The sequence below is a fragment of the Dama dama genome, chromosome 29 (genome assembly GCF_033118175.1).
Source record: "Dama dama isolate Ldn47 chromosome 29, ASM3311817v1, whole genome shotgun sequence".
NCBI classification, from domain to species: Eukaryota; Metazoa; Chordata; class Mammalia; order Artiodactyla; family Cervidae; genus Dama; species Dama dama.
In genome coordinates, this window is record NC_083709.1 from 38,199,731 (window position 1) to 38,217,733 (window position 18,003).

The following is an 18,003-nucleotide window of genomic DNA, read 5'->3' on the forward strand; positions in this document are numbered from 1 at the left end:
AATAATTTATTCAAAGTATAAACCTCACTATACTACCCTGCCCCCCTGCTTTAGTAGCTTTCCAGTGTCTAAGAATGGCAATTTATGCCCATCATGATATAGCCCCTTATTTCTTACTGCTTGCTCTCCCTTAAAAGTTTTTAAGTCTTAAATACCTTCTACACTTCCTTCTGTTTGCAGTACAGTTGACACTTTTCTTTGGTTGGATAACTTTTACTGTTCTTTTAAGATTGAACTCCGCTCCAGGGAGTCTTGTCCTGATTTAATTAGTCCCCATCTGTGCCTATCAGTCAGTTCAGTTCAGTTCAGTTGCTCAGTCATGTCCGACTCTTTGCAACCCCATGAATCGCAGCACGCCAGGCCTCCCTGTCCATCCCCAACTCCCGGAGTTTATTCAAACTCATGCCCATTGAGTCGGTGATACCATCCAGCCATCTCATCCTCTGTCATCCCCTTCTCCTCCTGCCCCCAATCCCTCCCAGCATCAGGGTCTTTTCCAATGAGTCAACTCTTCGCATGAGGTGGCCAAAGACTTGGAGTTTCAGCTTCAGCATCAGTCCTTCCAATGAACACCCAGGACTGATCTCCTTCAGGATGGACTGGTTGGATCTCCTTGCAGTCCAAGGGACTCTCAAGAGTCTTCTCCAACACCACCGTTCAAAAGCATCAATTTTTCATCATTCAGCTTTCTTCACAGTCCAACTCTCACATCCATACATGACCACTGGAAAAACCATAGCCTTGACTAGACAGACCTTTGTTGGCAAAGTAATGTCTCTGCTTTTTAATATGCTATCTAGGTTGGTCATCACTTTCCTTCCAAGGAGTAAGCGTCTTTCAATTGCATGGCTGCAGTCACCATCTGCAGTGCTTTTGGAGCCCAAAAATATAAAGTCTGACACTGTTTCCACTGTCTCCCCATCTATTTATTTCCCATGAGGTGATGGGACCAGATGCCATGATCTTAGTCTGAATGTTGAGCTTTAAGCCAGCTTTTTCACTCTCCTCTTTCACCTCCATCAAGAGGCTTTTTAGTTGCTCTTCACTTTCTGCCATAAGGGTGGTGTCTCATATCTGCATATGCATATGCATATCAATAACCTGCATATCTGAGGTTATTGATATTTCTCCCGGCAATCTTGATGCCAGCTTGTGCTTCTTCCAGCCCAGCGTTTCTCATGATGTACTCTGCATATAAGTTAAATAAGTGGGGTGACAATATACAGCCTTGACGTACTCCTTTTCCTATTTGGAACTGGTCTGTTGTTCCCTATCCTGTTCTAACTGTTGCTTCCTGACCTGCATACAGGTTTCTCAAGAGGCAGGTCAGGTGCTCTGGCATTCCCATCTCCTTCAGAATTTTCCACAGTTTATTGTGATCCACACAGTCGAAGGCTTTGGCGTAGTCAATAAAGCAGAAATAGATGTTTTTCTGGAACTCTTTTGCTTTTGCGATGATCCAGCAGATATTGGCAATTTGATCTGTGGTTCCTCTGCCTTTTCTAAAACCAGCTTGAACATCTGGAAGTTCACGGTTCACGTATTGCTGAAGCCTGGCTTGGAGAATTTTGAGCATTACTTTACTAGCATGTGAGATGAGTGCAATTGTGCGGTAGTTTGAGCATTCTTTGGCATTGCCTTTCTTAGGGATTGGAATGAAAACGGACCTTTTCCAGTCCTGTGGCCACTGCTGAGTTTTCCAAATTTGCTGGCATATTGAGTGCAGCACTTTCACAGCATCATCTTTTAGGATTTGAAATAGCTCAACTGGAATTCCATCACCTCCACTAGCTTTGTTCGTAGTGATGCTTTCTAAGGCCCACTTGACTTCACATTCCAGGATGTCTGGCTCTAGCTGAGTGATCATACCATTGTGATTATCTGGGTCGTGAAGATCTTTTTTGTACAGTTCTTCTGTGTATTCTTGCCACCTCTTCTTAATATCTTCTGCTTCTGTTTGGTCCATACCATTTCTGTCCTTTATTGAGCCCATTTTTGATTGTAATGTTTTCTTGGTATCTCTAATTTTCTTGAAGAGATCTCTAGCCTTTCCCATTCTGTTGTTTTCCTCTATTTCTTTGCATTGATCGCTGAGGAAGGCTTTCTTATCTCTCCTGGCTATTCTTTGGAACTCTGCATTCAAATGGGAATATCTTTCCTTTTCTCCTTTGCTTTTACCTTGTCTTCATTTCACAGCTATTTGTAAGGCCTCCTCAGACAACCATTTTGCCTTTTTGCATTTCTTTTCCATGGCGATGGTCTTGATCCCTGTCTCCTGTACAATGTCACGAACCTCCGTCCATAGTTCATCAGGCACTCTGTCTATCAGATCTAGCCCCTTAAATCTATTTCTCACTTGCACTGTATAGTCATAAGGGATTTGATTTAGGTCATACCTAAATGGTCTAGTGGTTATCCCTACTCTCTTCAGTTTAAGTCTGAATTTGGCAGTAAGGAGTTCATGATCTGAGCCACAGTCAGCTCCTGGTCTTGTTTTTGCTGACTCTAGAGAGCTTCTCCATCTTTGGCTGCAAAGAATATAATCATTCTGATTTCGGTGTTGACTATATGGTGATGTCCATGTGTAGAGTCTTCTCTTGTGTTGTTGTAAGAGGGTGTTTGCTATGACCAGTGTGTTCTCTTGGCAAAACTCTATTAGCCTTTGCCCTGCTTCATTCCGTACTCCAAGGCCAAATTTGCCTGTTACTCCAGGTGTTTCTTGACTTCCTCCTTTTGCATTCCAGTCCCCTATAATGAAAAGGACATCTTTTTGGGGTGTTAGTTCTAAAAGGTCTTGTAGGTCTTTATAGAACCGTTCAACTTCGGCTTCTTCATAATTACTGGTTGGGGCATAGGCTTGGATTACTGTGATATTGAATGGTTTGCCTTGGGAACGAACAGAGATCATTCTGTCGTTTTTGAGATTGCATCCAAGTACTGCATTTTGGACTCTTTTGTTGACTATGATGGATACTCCATTTCTTCTAAGGGATTCCTGCCCACAGTAGTAGATATAGTGGTCATCTGAGTTAAATTCACCCATTCCTCTCCATTTTAGCTCGCTGATTCCTGGAATGTCGACATTCACTCTTGCCATCTCCTGTTTGACCACTTCCAATTTGCCTTGATTCATGGACCTAACATTCCAGGTTCCTATGCAATATTGCTCTTTACAGCATCGGACCTTGCTTCTATCACCAGTCCCATCCACAACTGGGTATTGTTTTTGCTTTGGCTCCATCCCTTCATTCTTTCTGGAGTTATTTCTCCACTGATCTCCAGTAGCATATTGGGCACCTACTGACCTGGGGAGTTCCTCTTTCAGTATCCTATCTTTTTGCCTTTTCATACTGTTCATGGGGTTCTCAAGGCAAGAATACTGAAGTGTTTGCCATTCCCTTCTCTAGTGGACCACATTCTGTCAGACCTCTCCACCATGACCCATCCATCTTGGGTGGCCCCACACGGCATGGCTTAGTTTCATTGAGTTAGACAAGGCTGTGGTCCTGTGATCAGATTGGCTGGTTTTCTGTGATTGTGGTTTCAGAGTGTCTGCCCTCTGATGCCCTCTCGCAACACCTACCGTCTTACTTGGGTTTCTCTTACCTTGGACGTGGGTTATCTCTTCACGGCTGCTCCAGCAAAGCGCAGCCTCTGCTCCTTACCTTGGACGAGGGGCGTCACCTCACGGCCGCCCCTCCTGACCGTGAACGTGGAGCAGCTCCTCTCGGCCCTCCTGCGCCCGCGCAGCAGCCGCTCCTTGGAGGTGGGGTAGCTCCTCTTGGGTGGGACCCCTGACCTCCGGGGTGGGGGTAGTTCCAATATATTGTCCACATCCCTGGAATGCATTATATCATATTAAACCCATTTTATGACTTTTTCCTCCATTAGACTGTTAGTTCCTTTAAGCAAAGATCATGTCCTATTCATTGTATTTACAGTGTCTAGCAAGTGATTGGTGTATGGTGGAGGCTCATTGAATATTTGTTGAAATGAGTTCAACTCATTGCTCTACATTTGAAGTCATAGTGAAGCTCCTGGATTAGTGGTTCCTGGATACCAGTCAACTGTATCAGAGACACCTGGGGACCATTTTATCAATAGAACATTTTATTGGTTTTTGGGCATTACTCTGTAAAGTATTATGATTCAGTAGGTCTGGAATGAGGCCTGGGAATAAGTGTTTTTAAAAAGCGCCTCAACTGATTCCTATTTGCTTACAGGTTTGAGAAATATTGAACTAGTTTATTACTGTTTTATTCCATTGTATTTTATGTAAAAAATGTTGCTGCCTCGACCTTACATGTATATTCAGTCGCTCAGTTGTGTCTGACTCTTTGCAACTCTATGAACTGTAGCATGCCAGGCTCCTCTGTCCGTGAATTTTTCCAGGCAAAACTACTGGAGTTGGTTGCCATTTCTTATTCCAGGGGATCTTCCTGATTCAGGGATCAAAACCACGTCTCCTGCATTGCAGGCAGATTCTTTACCACTGTGTCACATGGGAGACCCAAACCTTACATGGTAATTTATTATTGAGGGTTTATAAGTTGTATCTGCTAAAGGACATATTTTAAGTCACTTTTTCCTACCCGTGTAGAAATATCTTAACTTCAAGCATCTCATTGTGAGGTGTATTAGCATTTTGTTAACACTGAACTGAAAAAAGCCACATTTTAAGCAGGAGTCTTCTTGAATTGGTAGTATTAATAATATTAGTTGGGCTTCATTCCATGAACTTAAGTATTTCTGGCAATTTGTATTTACTTTTCATTTTTTATTATAATTTTTCAAAATGATTTTTAAGCATTTTATTATGATTTAAGAATTAAATTGAACAAATCTTAAGTGTATTGCTCAGTGAGTTTTTACATATATACATACCATAAAGCAACAGGTCAACATATGAAACATTTCTAGCTCCTCAAAGTTTCCCCCATGTCCCGTTCCAGTCAATTAAACATACTTCCCATCATGAGATGGGTACTCTTGACTTGGATGACCATCAGCTAGTCTTATGTACAAGATTTTTTTTAGTAGTTTTAATAATATCTTTTGGTGAATATATGCACTGTGTCTCTTGAACTTACACATGGAATTGCTGAGCTAAAGACAGACTTGTGTTTAACTTCAGAAGGTAATGCCAGTTTACACTGTGATCTCAATCCATAATATAAATTGAAATTAAATTATTTGAAGCTTATGGTGAAATTTGAATAGCCTAAAACTTCCCTTTGTTTTCCAAAGGGTTTTATAATGTCAAAAATATATGTACGAAGGAAATTCGTGTCATTTTATAGTTGCCAATAAGGTAGTTTTGTTTTAGTCAGATAATTTTTCCTATATAAGCAGTTTTTTTCTTTTTCCCTTTCCTTAGGTTCATCTTTGCTTGTGGATTGGTAGGCAGTCACAGGGCTGCAGAATGGGTCTCCGGATTCACTTTGTTGTTGACCCACATGGTTGGTGCTGCATGGGTTTGATTGTCTTTGTCTGGTTATACAACTTTTTTTTAATTCCCAAAATTGTCCTCTTTCCTCACTATGAAGAAGGACATATTCCAGGCATATTAATAATAAGTAAGTTTCTAAATCTTTATTTTCTTGTATAATTAAAGATTTTTTCTCATTGTGAATATTTTTGGAGTGTAATACCACTATAATAACCTTCCTTTTAATATTATTCAGTGCTATTAATATGAAATTATTTACTCATTTTAAAAGAATGACCTTCATATATTTTGCAGCATAAGGTAATTGGTATATTTTCATATCTAACTCTACAAAATCACAAAAACCATTTTGTTTAAAGCTACACTGGCACAATAGTTCTATTTATGTAGGTGTGTGTGTATTTTTAATGTTTCTGTTATACAATTGAAATTTAGATAATTAAAGTACGTGTATAAATGTATATAGTTTAAAGTGTTATTCATTGTAAAATTCAAAAGTTTCTAGATTCTTTATTTTCAAATTGAGAATCTCAAGATCTATTGAAAAGAGCGGTTGAACATCACTAATCCAATGTAATTTTGAAGCTAGCCAGTTAGAGTTAATGAAAAAGTTTAATTGTAGTATAGGATTAAAAATGCCGCTTTGATTCTATCAAATATAGTATATGTAGTAATTAAAAAAGGAATTCATTTCTGTTAGTTAATATACCATTAATTTCTGTTCATAACGAATCTGATTTACAAGTTTATCAATTGTTATACAAAATAACTGTTTAAAATTAGTATATTTTAGAAAGTCCTCTTGGCAGTATTATTTGATGAATGAAATGAGTTAATCATTTTTCCATCTTATCTCTGAGAATTTAGGCTGATGCTATTAATTAAAATATGCTTTTAGCCTTTAAATATGCTTCTCAAAAAACATTTTGAAGGGTAAATACTAATTTTATTTATTTGCTTATTTTCAAGTATTCTATGGCATTGCCATGTTTTGTCTGGTTGCTTTAGTGAGGGCCTCAATAACTGATCCAGGAAGACTCCCTGAGAACCCAAAGATCCCACATGGAGGTATGATGCTCTTACCATTCATCACTTTTACTATGTCAGAATTATCATCTTTATTAATGCGTATTATTGCCTTTGGTATATTAATTACATATGTCATCTGAGCCACTTTCGTGTCTCTTCTCAAGTGTTTTCTTTCCAGATTTCTCAATTTAAAACCACAAATCCCAGCTTACTCCTCGTATCTGCCATCTCTGGCTCTCCTTTTCAGTTTAGCTGTTTATTTGTCTCTCACTCCTTCCACTCTAGAGCTGTATAACCTCTGTGAGGGTGTAGATTTTTTGTTTTGTTTGCTTATTTGTTCAGTACTATATCCTTAGGGCCTAAATAGTCTGTCACTTAGTAATAATTGCTGGGGTAAATATTTGTTGAATGATATTACCTGAAAAATCACATTTTTATTTAGTAGAGGAGTTTTTCATGGTGCCACTTACCTCATGATATTATAAATATAATATTGCTTACAATATATTTACAAATATTTACAAAATAAATATGTGTTTTATTATAATGCTATTGCTTGCTTTTCTCCAAGTTGGAACAATTCAGTGAAAAATTTGAAAGCCTTTTGTTCTAGTGTCAATGGAAGTAATTTTTGGTCACCTGATTGCATAGTAACCATTTAATCACAGAAATAAATTTAAAATGTATTACTTGCCAAATATAGTAAACCTCCCTTATCCTCTTTCCTGAGTTTTGCTTTTGAACATTTGCTATGTAATCTTTGAGAACCCTGTACTTTCTTCTAGGAAGAAATTTCCATGTCTTTTCTATACATTATAGAACCAGAATATTTTTATAGTAATGCAGTAGTTTCTGAACTTGCTGTACATTAGAATCACCAAGGGAGCTTTAAAAAACCTCAATGTCCAAATCACATCCTATATTAATTAAATCGGAATGTCTTGGGGTAAGAGCCAGATATCCATGCTTTTGAAAGATCCCAGGTGACTCGAATGTGTAGAAGTTTGGAAAGCAATGTAGTCGTTCTTTCCAAAATTAGAAGTGGCAAGTCACTTAGAGAGCCTTCTTTGAGTTTGTGATTGGTTTTTGAGATCCATGATTTTGGGGCTTAATGGACCTTGCACATTTAATGATTAAGTGGGAATGACACTGATATTTATGTAGTTGTAGAAATTTCTGAAAATAATCTTGAGTATTTTTATTAATTTATAGAACAGTATCACTGTCACTTAACGGTTATTGTGTGTGTGTGTGCCTGTGTTTGGGCAGGGAGGATGGCAGTCTGTAATTTGTATAGAATCTCTCTTCTCAACTAACCTAAAACAAAAGACTGTCTAAAATACTGATACATGTATTTTTCTACTTCAACTCTGAAACTTGATGTTCCCTGAAAATCAAGGAAGCAGGGTTTTCCTAACTCAGGACTCATTTCTGATGAAAACTTCAGTTTGCTGTGGTCAAATATTCAAATGCCTACATCTGTCAGATAGTACAAATCAGTGAAAGGGGCCAGGAAGGAACTATTTCATCTTGAACATCTCCTATCCTATCTAAAGGAAGTGGCACTAATCAGCTACACTGAAATTGTCATGCAGGACGGGTATTTTTAGGTCTTGGAATTTTTGAAGAGAAAACACGGAATCTCAATTTTTATGAGACATTTTATGATTTAAAAAAATATTAGCAACTAATTCAAAATTTTAAAAGCATTGTTTTTAAATGAATACCAAACAGATTATACCTGAGGGCCAGATTGAATCCATCTGAAGCTGCTGTGTTACCTTTAATTTTTAGGCTCAGGTGATGAGGATACCATGGCATCTTGCCAGCCTTTTGGTTATCTGCATTATATCTGCTCTCATTGACATTTGGGCTGTTTTTCTTCAGTGGAGAGTTCCCCTTTGACCAACCAAAAAAAAAAAAAAAAAAAAAAATCCACGCATTTATTTATCACATTTTAAAGTTTCTAAAGTCTTTTGGTATCTCCTGTCATATGATCCTCAAGGTGGTTGTATGAGGTGGGTAGACTGGGTAAATCAGGAGCATAGATTGTCCTTCGCAGGTCATACAGTAGGTTGTTACAGAGTTGCTGTGAAGCCCAGATCCTTGTCTCCATCATCTTTTTTACCATGAATCCTCTTACAGATGAATTATCTTACCCCTTCATTCATCTTTGCTTTGGTTTGAAGGAAATTAATTAAAGCTATCATGTGCTTTTTGCTCAGTTACTTGATAATTGTATAGATACAGTTTTAACTTAGTTAAAAAAAATAAAAATTTAATAGTGAAAAATAATGACTAAAGTGTTGGGTTCTACAAAATAGTGACCCTTATTCTGCATTGTTTTAAGGGTGAACAGTTTTATGTAATTGAACTCCTTAGAAATGGAAACTTAAACCCTAATGCTTTTATTATTTTAGCTACTTTAAAAAATTTTTACATGCCTTTCTGAAATATTTTACATGCCTTTCTGTTTTTTTAAACATAGTAACTTTAGTTTCTATATGACCCACCAAGTATGAGAAATTTGAATATAAGAGAATGCTTCCGTGGGAAGATCCCAAGAATTGGATTTTATAAACTTTGGGACATGTAGATGGAATAGTCAAATGAAACTATTAAATGTCTATTTAAATTACATGCATGTTTGAAATACAGAAATATTACTTTTTGTCATTTTTGAATTTTTTTAATATAAATTTATTTTAATTGGAGGCTGATTACAACATTTTTGAATTTTATGAAATTATTTTATTCAGTCTCTTAACTTTTAAAAACAACTTTGAGTGTAATTCACACATCATATTATTCACCTATTTAAAGTGTACAATTTAGTGTCTTTTATATATACACAGAGATGTACAACCAATACCACAATCAATCTTAGAACATTTTCATCATTAAGCTGTTCACTTACATGTTAGACTTCTGTTTTTGTCATCACTAGTGCCACTTTGTTTTTATTTTTTTATTGTTGTACATACCCTCTGTTGTACCTTGCATCCCTGAGTCTTGTTTATTTTATAGCTGAAAACTTGCACTTCTTAATCCCCTTCACTTACTTTGCGCGCCCCCCAACCCCCCCAGCAGCCACTAGTTTGTTCTTTGTTTCTTGAGTCTGTTTCTGTTTTGTTTGTTCGTTGATTTCTTGCATTGCCAACCAGTTCTGCCAGAAAACCTCTAGTAAGACTCAGTCCTTGTATTGGTTTTTGTTAGTTTCAAGTTATATTTTTCTCCCCAAAACATTACTTTGTGATCTGAAACATAGTCATTGAAAAAAGTCCCCCTAATATTGAAAAGACTCAAAGGGAAAGTGATTTGTTCCTTTTTGAGGGATAAACCAAACCAAACTGTATCTGGCTTTATAGTCTTTCATGCAGTTACAGCATTAATAAGTTTCCCTGTTAAACAATATGATACTGTTTACCTTATATTAAAGAGGATCATTTATAGAGTTTACCTTTTTTCTTTTGTTTTATGTTTTGACTTTTCTTTCCTTTGAAAAATGTTATCTTAATTGTTAACTTTCTATATAGCTGCCATAAATTAGCAGGTGGATTCTGTCTCCCATAGGCTTTTATTTTATTTTGTTAGATGGGTAGTGCAAAAGTCTTGTAGGTAGTCATCAGACACCAGAATGTGTCAGTCACCAAGATACTATTAGGACTTGAATAAATCCTGAAGAAGAAAAAAGGGAGAAGACTAAGAAATGGTTTCTGGATACATAGGGTAGGTTAAGATGGATGGCTTTTTTCTTGTTCTGCAAAGCAGAAACATAGATGATACTTTAAATTTCTGAATTTTAGAAAGTGATTTTTTTTTCCTTTCTTAAGACATAAATGTGTGTGTGCTTGTGTGTGAAAAATGTCCATCTTCATTTTAGATTTTTGTATCTTAAATTGAGCATTAAGTGACTCAAACTCTTTGTTTGAACAAATTTATGGTCCAGACCATAGGTCAGCAAATTCTACTGTAGTGTTAGTGCCAGATAGATATTTTTAGGTTTATGAACTACATGGTCTCTATCACAACTCCACTCTGTCGTGGTAGCCCCAAAGCCGCCATACACAGTATGTAAATGAATGGGCATGGCTGTGTTTAAATAAAGCTTTATTTATGGACATGAAATTTAAATTTCAAGATTTTTACATGCCACAAATTGTTATTGTTGTTATTATTTTCTATCATTTAAATTGTTAAAAATACTCAAAAAAAAAAAAATACTCTTAGCTCACACATGCATGCTAAATCACTTCAGTTGTGTCCGACTCTTTGTAGACTGTAGCCCTCCAGGCTCCTTTGTCCATGGGATTCTCTAGCCAAGAGTGCTGGAGTGGGTTGTCATGCCCTTCTCCAGGAGATCTTTCTGACCCAGTCATCTCTTATATCTCTTGCATTAGGCAGGTGGGTTCTTTACCACTAGCGCCCCCTGGGAAGCTCATGGATCACCCGAAAACAGGTGATGGCCTGGGTTTGCCTGTGGTCTGTAGTTTGCCAACCGTAGTTTACACCACAGAATGAATTACAGTCTTTCTCTGACTATAGCCAAATTCTGTCTTTTTTCCTGAGAGTACAGCATTTTAAGTATGAAATAAATGGTTTATTCTTTGGACTATTTTATGCTGAAATTGCCAATATTTATTGCCCAAAATTGCCCATGTTTATTTTTTAAAGAAGCTGGTTTAAGAACATAGTTTTCATGTTGTCTTTCAATGAAAATGGGCTCACCTTCACATATTCCTTGAAATATGTGAATTCAGAGTTTAACATTGGAATATTTGGGAACATCTAGTTAAGTGGGGAAAAAAGTGATATGTATGTGACATTGTATTATGCTACATATGAAATGAGTTTCTATGTCACTAACAGTTAAATAGCAGTAGTTTAATTGTACCTAAATTAAGCTTCATTATTGTTGTTCTCTCATGTAATATGTTTTCATTAAAATAAGAATTGTAAGTAAGAAATGGAAGATAATTTTATTTTAAAATGAAATATTTTAAATGTAAAAGATAATTTCTCAACTTTCATGTTATTGGAGCAATTAATTTGGTATAGCTGTTATTCATGCTTTATTGATTTCTTCAGAGATGTTTATAGCAGAATGTTTTTCCAACACTTTACCATAAAATTCCAGTATATTGATCTTACTTCTGGTCATTAAACTAGAAATAATGGAAATAAAGTAGGGTATGTTTTTAAAAAATTGAAAACTACCTACTCTTCTCTTCTATTACTTATGTTTAGAATCTTTCATTTAAAAAAAATTAAACTTGCCATGTTTTAGCAAGGATTTAGTGACTACCTATGGTGTGCTCGGTCACACTTTGCATATACTAATATTCACTTGGAGCATTGAGGTTAGGTTAATTTTACTATACCCATAATTTTAATGAGGTTAGGGTTTAGTGAGGTTTTCCATAAGTGATACAAAGTTTAAGAATTCTTATAAAGGTAAAATTCCATGTCAAGAAATATTAAGATTATATATCCTGTATAACAGTTGTCTTGGTAGATGACAGTCCCATAGAGTTTTTAATGGCTCTGACTACAGGAGTTCTTAATGGAAATAAATTACTTTTTCCTTTATTCCTGTAAACTTCATGTTTTTAGCACAGAGCCTAGTCATGTGCACTTTCACAACAGACTAGAGGAAACTGCTCCTTGGTAGTAGGATAGAGTTTTGTAGAGGACTCCTTTATTTCCATTAAATAGTGATTTTCTTGTAATCCTCTTCACTTCTGAAATGATTTTAGTACCTCTTAAACGCATCTGAACTGTTTTTCCATCCCTCTGTCGTAAATATTCCCAAATAAATCCATTCAAAAAATGGTTTTGTGTGGGAAGTTTGGGGGGATGCCGTCTCTGTTTATGCAGTTGATTTTGACTTTCTAGTCTATGAAACCAGTACTCAGCATTATCTCTTCTTTAGAACCATTAGATAATAAATTTCTAGAAATTAACTTGTTTCAATAAAATTCTGTTTTAATGTAATAATTTGCTTGTAAATAAGAGTTTTGTCATTAAATTTTACTTACAGCAATATACTTAAACCCAAATATGTTGTTTTTTATCCCTTAGTTTGACTATTAACAGTCTTATTTTATAGTGTTTAAAATTAGAAACGTACAAAATAAAACATGCAGAGAATAGAGAAGCAACGTTCACGGCAAACATTTACGGTAGAGACTTAGGCACGTATCTCGAAGAATTCCTATAAACTCTTCGAAACACTTGTTGCTAAATTTCACCATTACTCATGTTCCTTTACTAAATGAATTTTAATTTCCTTCTCTAGAAAGGGAGTTCTGGGAATTGTGTAACAAGTGTAATTTGATGAGACCGAAGCGTTCCCATCACTGCAGTCGCTGCGGCCACTGTGTTAGGAGAATGGATCATCACTGTCCATGGTGAGAAATGAATAATTCACTTTTTGAAAAAAGAATGTAGTAAAAAATAGATATTAGTACTTAGCAGATTTAAACAAAAAGGTTATATCAGAGTTATACAGTTTAAGAAAGCCTTTTTATAAGGAGAACTTTAATTGATCATATGGTTCTATCAACTCCCAGGGTCATTTTTTGAGATCATAGATTTTTCTAACAAGGAGATATTTGAGCAGAAAACCAAGAATTAACACGCACCCAAATATACAAAAGAACTAAAGTGGTTTTATTAAACGAGGCAGTGTAGGTAAAGCATTTAGTATAGTATAAGACATACAGAGAGTACTTAAATTTAAATATAGTAGCTGTTACTGTTTCTAACTGTAATGTAAACCATATACATCTCATTGTTTGTATTTCCCTTCCAATTTAATTAAAGAATAACATTTCAGATACTTTATATACCTCTTTTCACTTCCTTTCAGCCTTTTTTTTCAGTGTTATGTGTTGGATATAGGGATTAATATTACATGCTAGCTAGAAGCAAAAAAAAAACCAGAATAGTTGATTTTGCTGAACTGCCAACATTTTTGGTCAGTAGGGGGCTCTCTTGTAATATTTAAAGAAAATGTTCAGTTGAGAAATGGAATTTTTGAAAACAAATGCTGTGAGAGTTCTGCATTGTATCTCATTTCAAAGCTGTCACAAAAATCTGTGAAAAGATATTGTATTTAATTCTGTTTTTCTAGCATGGGATCTCTGCATAAATATTTAAACTGGTATGGTGTAGCACTTTATAAATATATCTATATACATGTATATTTATGTTTATACACACATGTATACAAAGTTAGCTACATAATAATCTTCTTAAATTTATAACTGCATTTATCTGAGATGTCTCAAGGGTAAATTTTAGTTTTGTCTAGTAATGCTAATCATTTAGAGCTGCCTTTATTTTTGATACACAGGTTATCAGCAAGCTTTTAGTGGGAATTTGGTTTTCACTATAAAATGATTATTTGACTAGAAGATAATTTCCTGAGATTCAGAAAAAATAAGAGCACTGTGTTACTATGTAAAAGGTTTAAAATTCCATCACAGGATAGTTTAGTATATAACATACAGTTGGTGTGCCTGGAATTTATTCAGATTAATTCTCAAATGATTTTATAAACCTCAATGATCTGTTTACAGTTACAATAGTAATAGGGTTTGCTTTTTAAAGCTGTGTAAAGCATGTATTCAGGTAAGTGATAATCACACTGAAAAACTCAATTTTATATAATTTTTGGGTAACATTTCTGATTAAAAATATAATGAATGTTCATGATGGTTGGATATCGATATTTCCTTTTAAGTGAATGCAGTAATTTAAGCTTAAAAAATAATCGATATTTCCTTTTAAGTGAATGCAGTGATTTAAGCTTAAAAATAATCAACTATTTTATAACTTCTATCTAGATTATATATAGATTATATAGATTAGATTAGTGATATTATTTATTTATTTTCAAGGAATTAAGACTGACTTGGTGACCGAAAGTTCTTTTTAACCAAAATTCTAGGATTGGGGTGAGCTCTGTGTTCCTAGGCCTTCTGTTTCCACATTTAGTCACCTTCTCAGAGCCCTGGTGAGAAGAGGAGTGGAAGGACAAAGAGCAATAGACAGGAAAAGAGGGTCGATCAGGGGCATGAATAGATATAGGGACTTATGTGCTTGAATTCCCTAATAAAGCATTGCTGAGCAATTCAGAGAGTGAGGGAAATGTACAGTGTGAAGCAGAAGCAAGGAGAATTTTCGATATTTTCAGAAATTGCATTATCTTAACTGTTTAACAGCTTTAGATTTAGAGGTCAGTTCTCTTGATGACCTCAAGATTTACTCTATGTTTGACTCTGATCACTCTTTCTAAGGAATTCCTTACCAAAACAGTTTATACATGTAGATGATAGTAGTGTTTCTTACAGTTCTATTCTTAAGAAGAATGCAATGTTCATAGCAGTTGTATCTCAGATTTTGGGGGGACAGAAAGGGTGGGGCAAAGATAAAGCATCTTTTAAGCAGTAGCTATTGGGGAGTGTTTTTGAGTGCACACAGAAGTACTCTTCCTTGGTAGCCCTGCTTACAGATAACAAAACACAGGAAGTTTTCTTGTTTATTCAGCATGATTTCTTCAGTCTAAGAAATGCCTCTTTCAGGTTTCTGTTCAGTTATATATCTGCTTTTAAAAAATAGACAGCACATCTTTAATACAGTTTAAGTTAGGAATTTGGCCCTATTATTTTTTCAAACAGTGGCAGTATAATGCTATAATATGTTGAAATTAAAACATTGTGAAAGATAATTTGTAGTTTTGAACTAGAATTTTCTGCTGGAATTGTAAAGTATTTAGAAAATTTAGATACAGTAACTTTGGAACAATAAAATATTCAGCTTGCATTAATCTTGAATTTTTGGAATGCTAACATTAATCCTTTTTCCTAGTTTTTGGTTCATTGTTGTATTGGTGGAAATGTAGCTCTAAGAACTTATACGTACTTTTGAATATATGTTTATTTTCAGCCACCAAGGGTTAGACTGTAAAAGTAAGAAAAATTGTGAATGCTTAGCAGTATGTCAGAATGGCAGGTTTAAGTTACTTTGCTTTTACATCATTCAGCTTGATCTCCACAGCTGGAATGCTGCAGTGAAAGAGCAGTGTACAGAAGAGGGTTCTTGTTCTCTTGACCACAGTCTGTCCTAACTGTACATCCTCTGGCAATTGTCCTAACTCCTCTGTTCCTCTTTTGTATCGGTGAAGCAAGGAGACTGCCATCTGTTCTTCCTGCCTCACTGGCTTGTTGTTGAGTTGAATGGGGAATCATATACAGGACTTCTTTGACAAGTAGAATGTGCTTTACAAATGTGAGGTGGCATGTTTATGTCATATCTTTTCTTATGTACTCTTTGCTTTTAGGTTTGAGTGGTTTGGACTTATCTCTATGAACTTAAGCACTTAAGAAGTTGTTTGTGCTTATTTCTAGTTTTACCATCCTAAAATTAACATCTTATTAAAGTTTGAAATATTTTTTCTTTTTCCTTTTTTTTTTCTTTAGGATTAACAATTGTGTTGGTGAAGATAACCATTGGCTTTTTCTGCAGTTGTGTTTCTACACTGAACTTCTTACTTGCTACGCACTGATGTTTTCTTTCTGCCACTATTATTACTTTCTTCCGCTAAAAAAGCGTAATTTGGTAAGAAATGTTTATATCCACTAATGTTAGAACAGCTGTAGTATATAGTTATTAACATGTGGTGCTTTTAAAAGTGTAGAAAATTGAGAACAAAAGTAATGAACATAAACCCTCAAATTGGTGCATTTTAAAATGTATTGGAATTGAGAAAATGGACCTATTCTGACATTGCCTTTTAACCAAATCTATTTATGATTACTTGTTAGTGTCGAGTTCTTTAAAAAGTGACATATTAGAACTCTCAATATATAGATATTTTCGTTTTAAATCTACAGTAGTGAAAAGCAAAGTGAAAAAGGTTAGCTTCTTATTGCTTTTCAGGGGTGAAAATAGACTTGTTTAATTCTTAAAAGTTCTCAAAGGAACATTAAATTCTTGAGAAAAGGATTCGTTCCCCCGCACCCCAACTCCAACTTTTAACATTGGTGATAAGATGAATTTTCAGATGCTTTAAAAAGTTGTTGTTATATATCCATTTGAGGCAATGCTTTTCCCACTTTGTAGAGGAACTACAATATATGTTAATAAGATTTGCCCAGAACGCTGGTGTTAAAGGTAATAGTAGTAACAGCATCAACCAGGAGTTTTAAGTCTTGACTATATCTCAGCACTGTGCTATGGACATGTGATTTTAATTCTCACTTAAATGCTCACCACAATCACATGAGGTGGATGTGATTTTTCCTCCATTTTTTATAGATGAGGAAATAGACTACTAGAGGTTAAATAAGCAGTTACTGAAGGAACAAAGCTAGGAAGTGATTATTTAACTGGTTTTAGTTGTAGACTGGGGTTTGAATCTGGGTTTGTGTTTTCTGAATCATATCTTGCGTGCTTTGTTTGTAGAACTTGTATTTCAGCCTGATCCTGTGTGCCATTTTGACTTAGATTGTGTTTTTAGAATGCTCTGTGTATGTGTGTGTGTGTGTGAGAGAGAGAGAGAGAGACAGAGTTTGTGTACTTACAGGAAGCAAGATAGGGAAGGAGACAGGGAAGAGGAATAGAATTTCTGATGAAGAAGGGTGTTTTTTATTTCCTATTTAAGTCATTTTATACTCTTTAAACCTTTTCTTTTAAAAATAACAAGCTTAGTGATAGCACATACAAGTAAATTTTGTAATAATGGAACAGTTGAGAGAAGGTCTTTGAGTTCCGTGTATTTAGATCTTTTTTGTACACATGATCATTTTGTATAATTCAAAGAGGATATTTACTGTTGTTGCTTGGTTGCATATATTAGTGGGCCTTGTCAAGGTAATTCTACATATTAAATGCAGAATGAGAAATTAAAATTAGATGCAAATAACTGAAAAAAGTTCAAGGAGGAGAACTGTAAATATAGGTGTTTGACATTTATCACACTGAGAATTTAGTGCATACTAATACTAGAGTCTTAGAAATGTTTTATCTTATAGATGAATTTCTTTTTTATGCTTTCTTATATTTTGATTTTACTTTCTGATAAAACCAGGTACAAAAGAATGGTCACCCAAAGCATCCAGATCAGAAGCCCTAAAACAATAGCAGTTAACATTTAAAGAATCATTTAGGGTTAGCAAAGTACTTTCTGCACGTGTCATTTCTTTTAATTCCCACACCATGTGAGGTGGCCAAGATGTGAGTGTGACTTTAAAGCCAGATTCGTTGGGTTTGAATCTCAATGATAGATTAATTTCTGATGTATTTGGTATTGTAGTTAGAACATGTAAAATGTTATATGTATTCTCCAAGTAATCTGTTTCAAATATTCAATAGATTGAGCCTAATAAGAAGAGCTTTAAAATAAAAATGTACCTGTAAGATGAAGATCAGAATGTTTTAAGAATGGAGAGAGAGGTAGAATCTCATGGTATTAACGAAAAGCTAGCAGAGTCTCTCTAGGAGGGAGTGCACTGTGGCAG

At 35.2% G+C, this 18,003-nt stretch overlaps 1 protein-coding gene across 2 annotated transcripts in view; it reads left to right on the forward strand.

Moving 5' to 3' along the window:
• The window catches only part of ZDHHC21 (zinc finger DHHC-type palmitoyltransferase 21), a 72,523-nt gene that overhangs the window by 12,971 nt on the left and 41,549 nt on the right, over nucleotides 1-18,003 (forward strand). For both annotated transcript variants that reach the window (XM_061132068.1, XM_061132067.1), the window contains 4 exons: nucleotides 5,378-5,576; nucleotides 6,419-6,517; nucleotides 12,777-12,888; nucleotides 15,964-16,102. In XM_061132068.1, coding sequence (XP_060988051.1) covers nucleotides 5,423-5,576; nucleotides 6,419-6,517; nucleotides 12,777-12,888; nucleotides 15,964-16,102 — 504 coding nt within the window. In that variant the 5' untranslated portion in view covers nucleotides 5,378-5,422. The remainder of the gene's footprint in view (nucleotides 1-5,377; nucleotides 5,577-6,418; nucleotides 6,518-12,776; nucleotides 12,889-15,963; nucleotides 16,103-18,003) is intronic.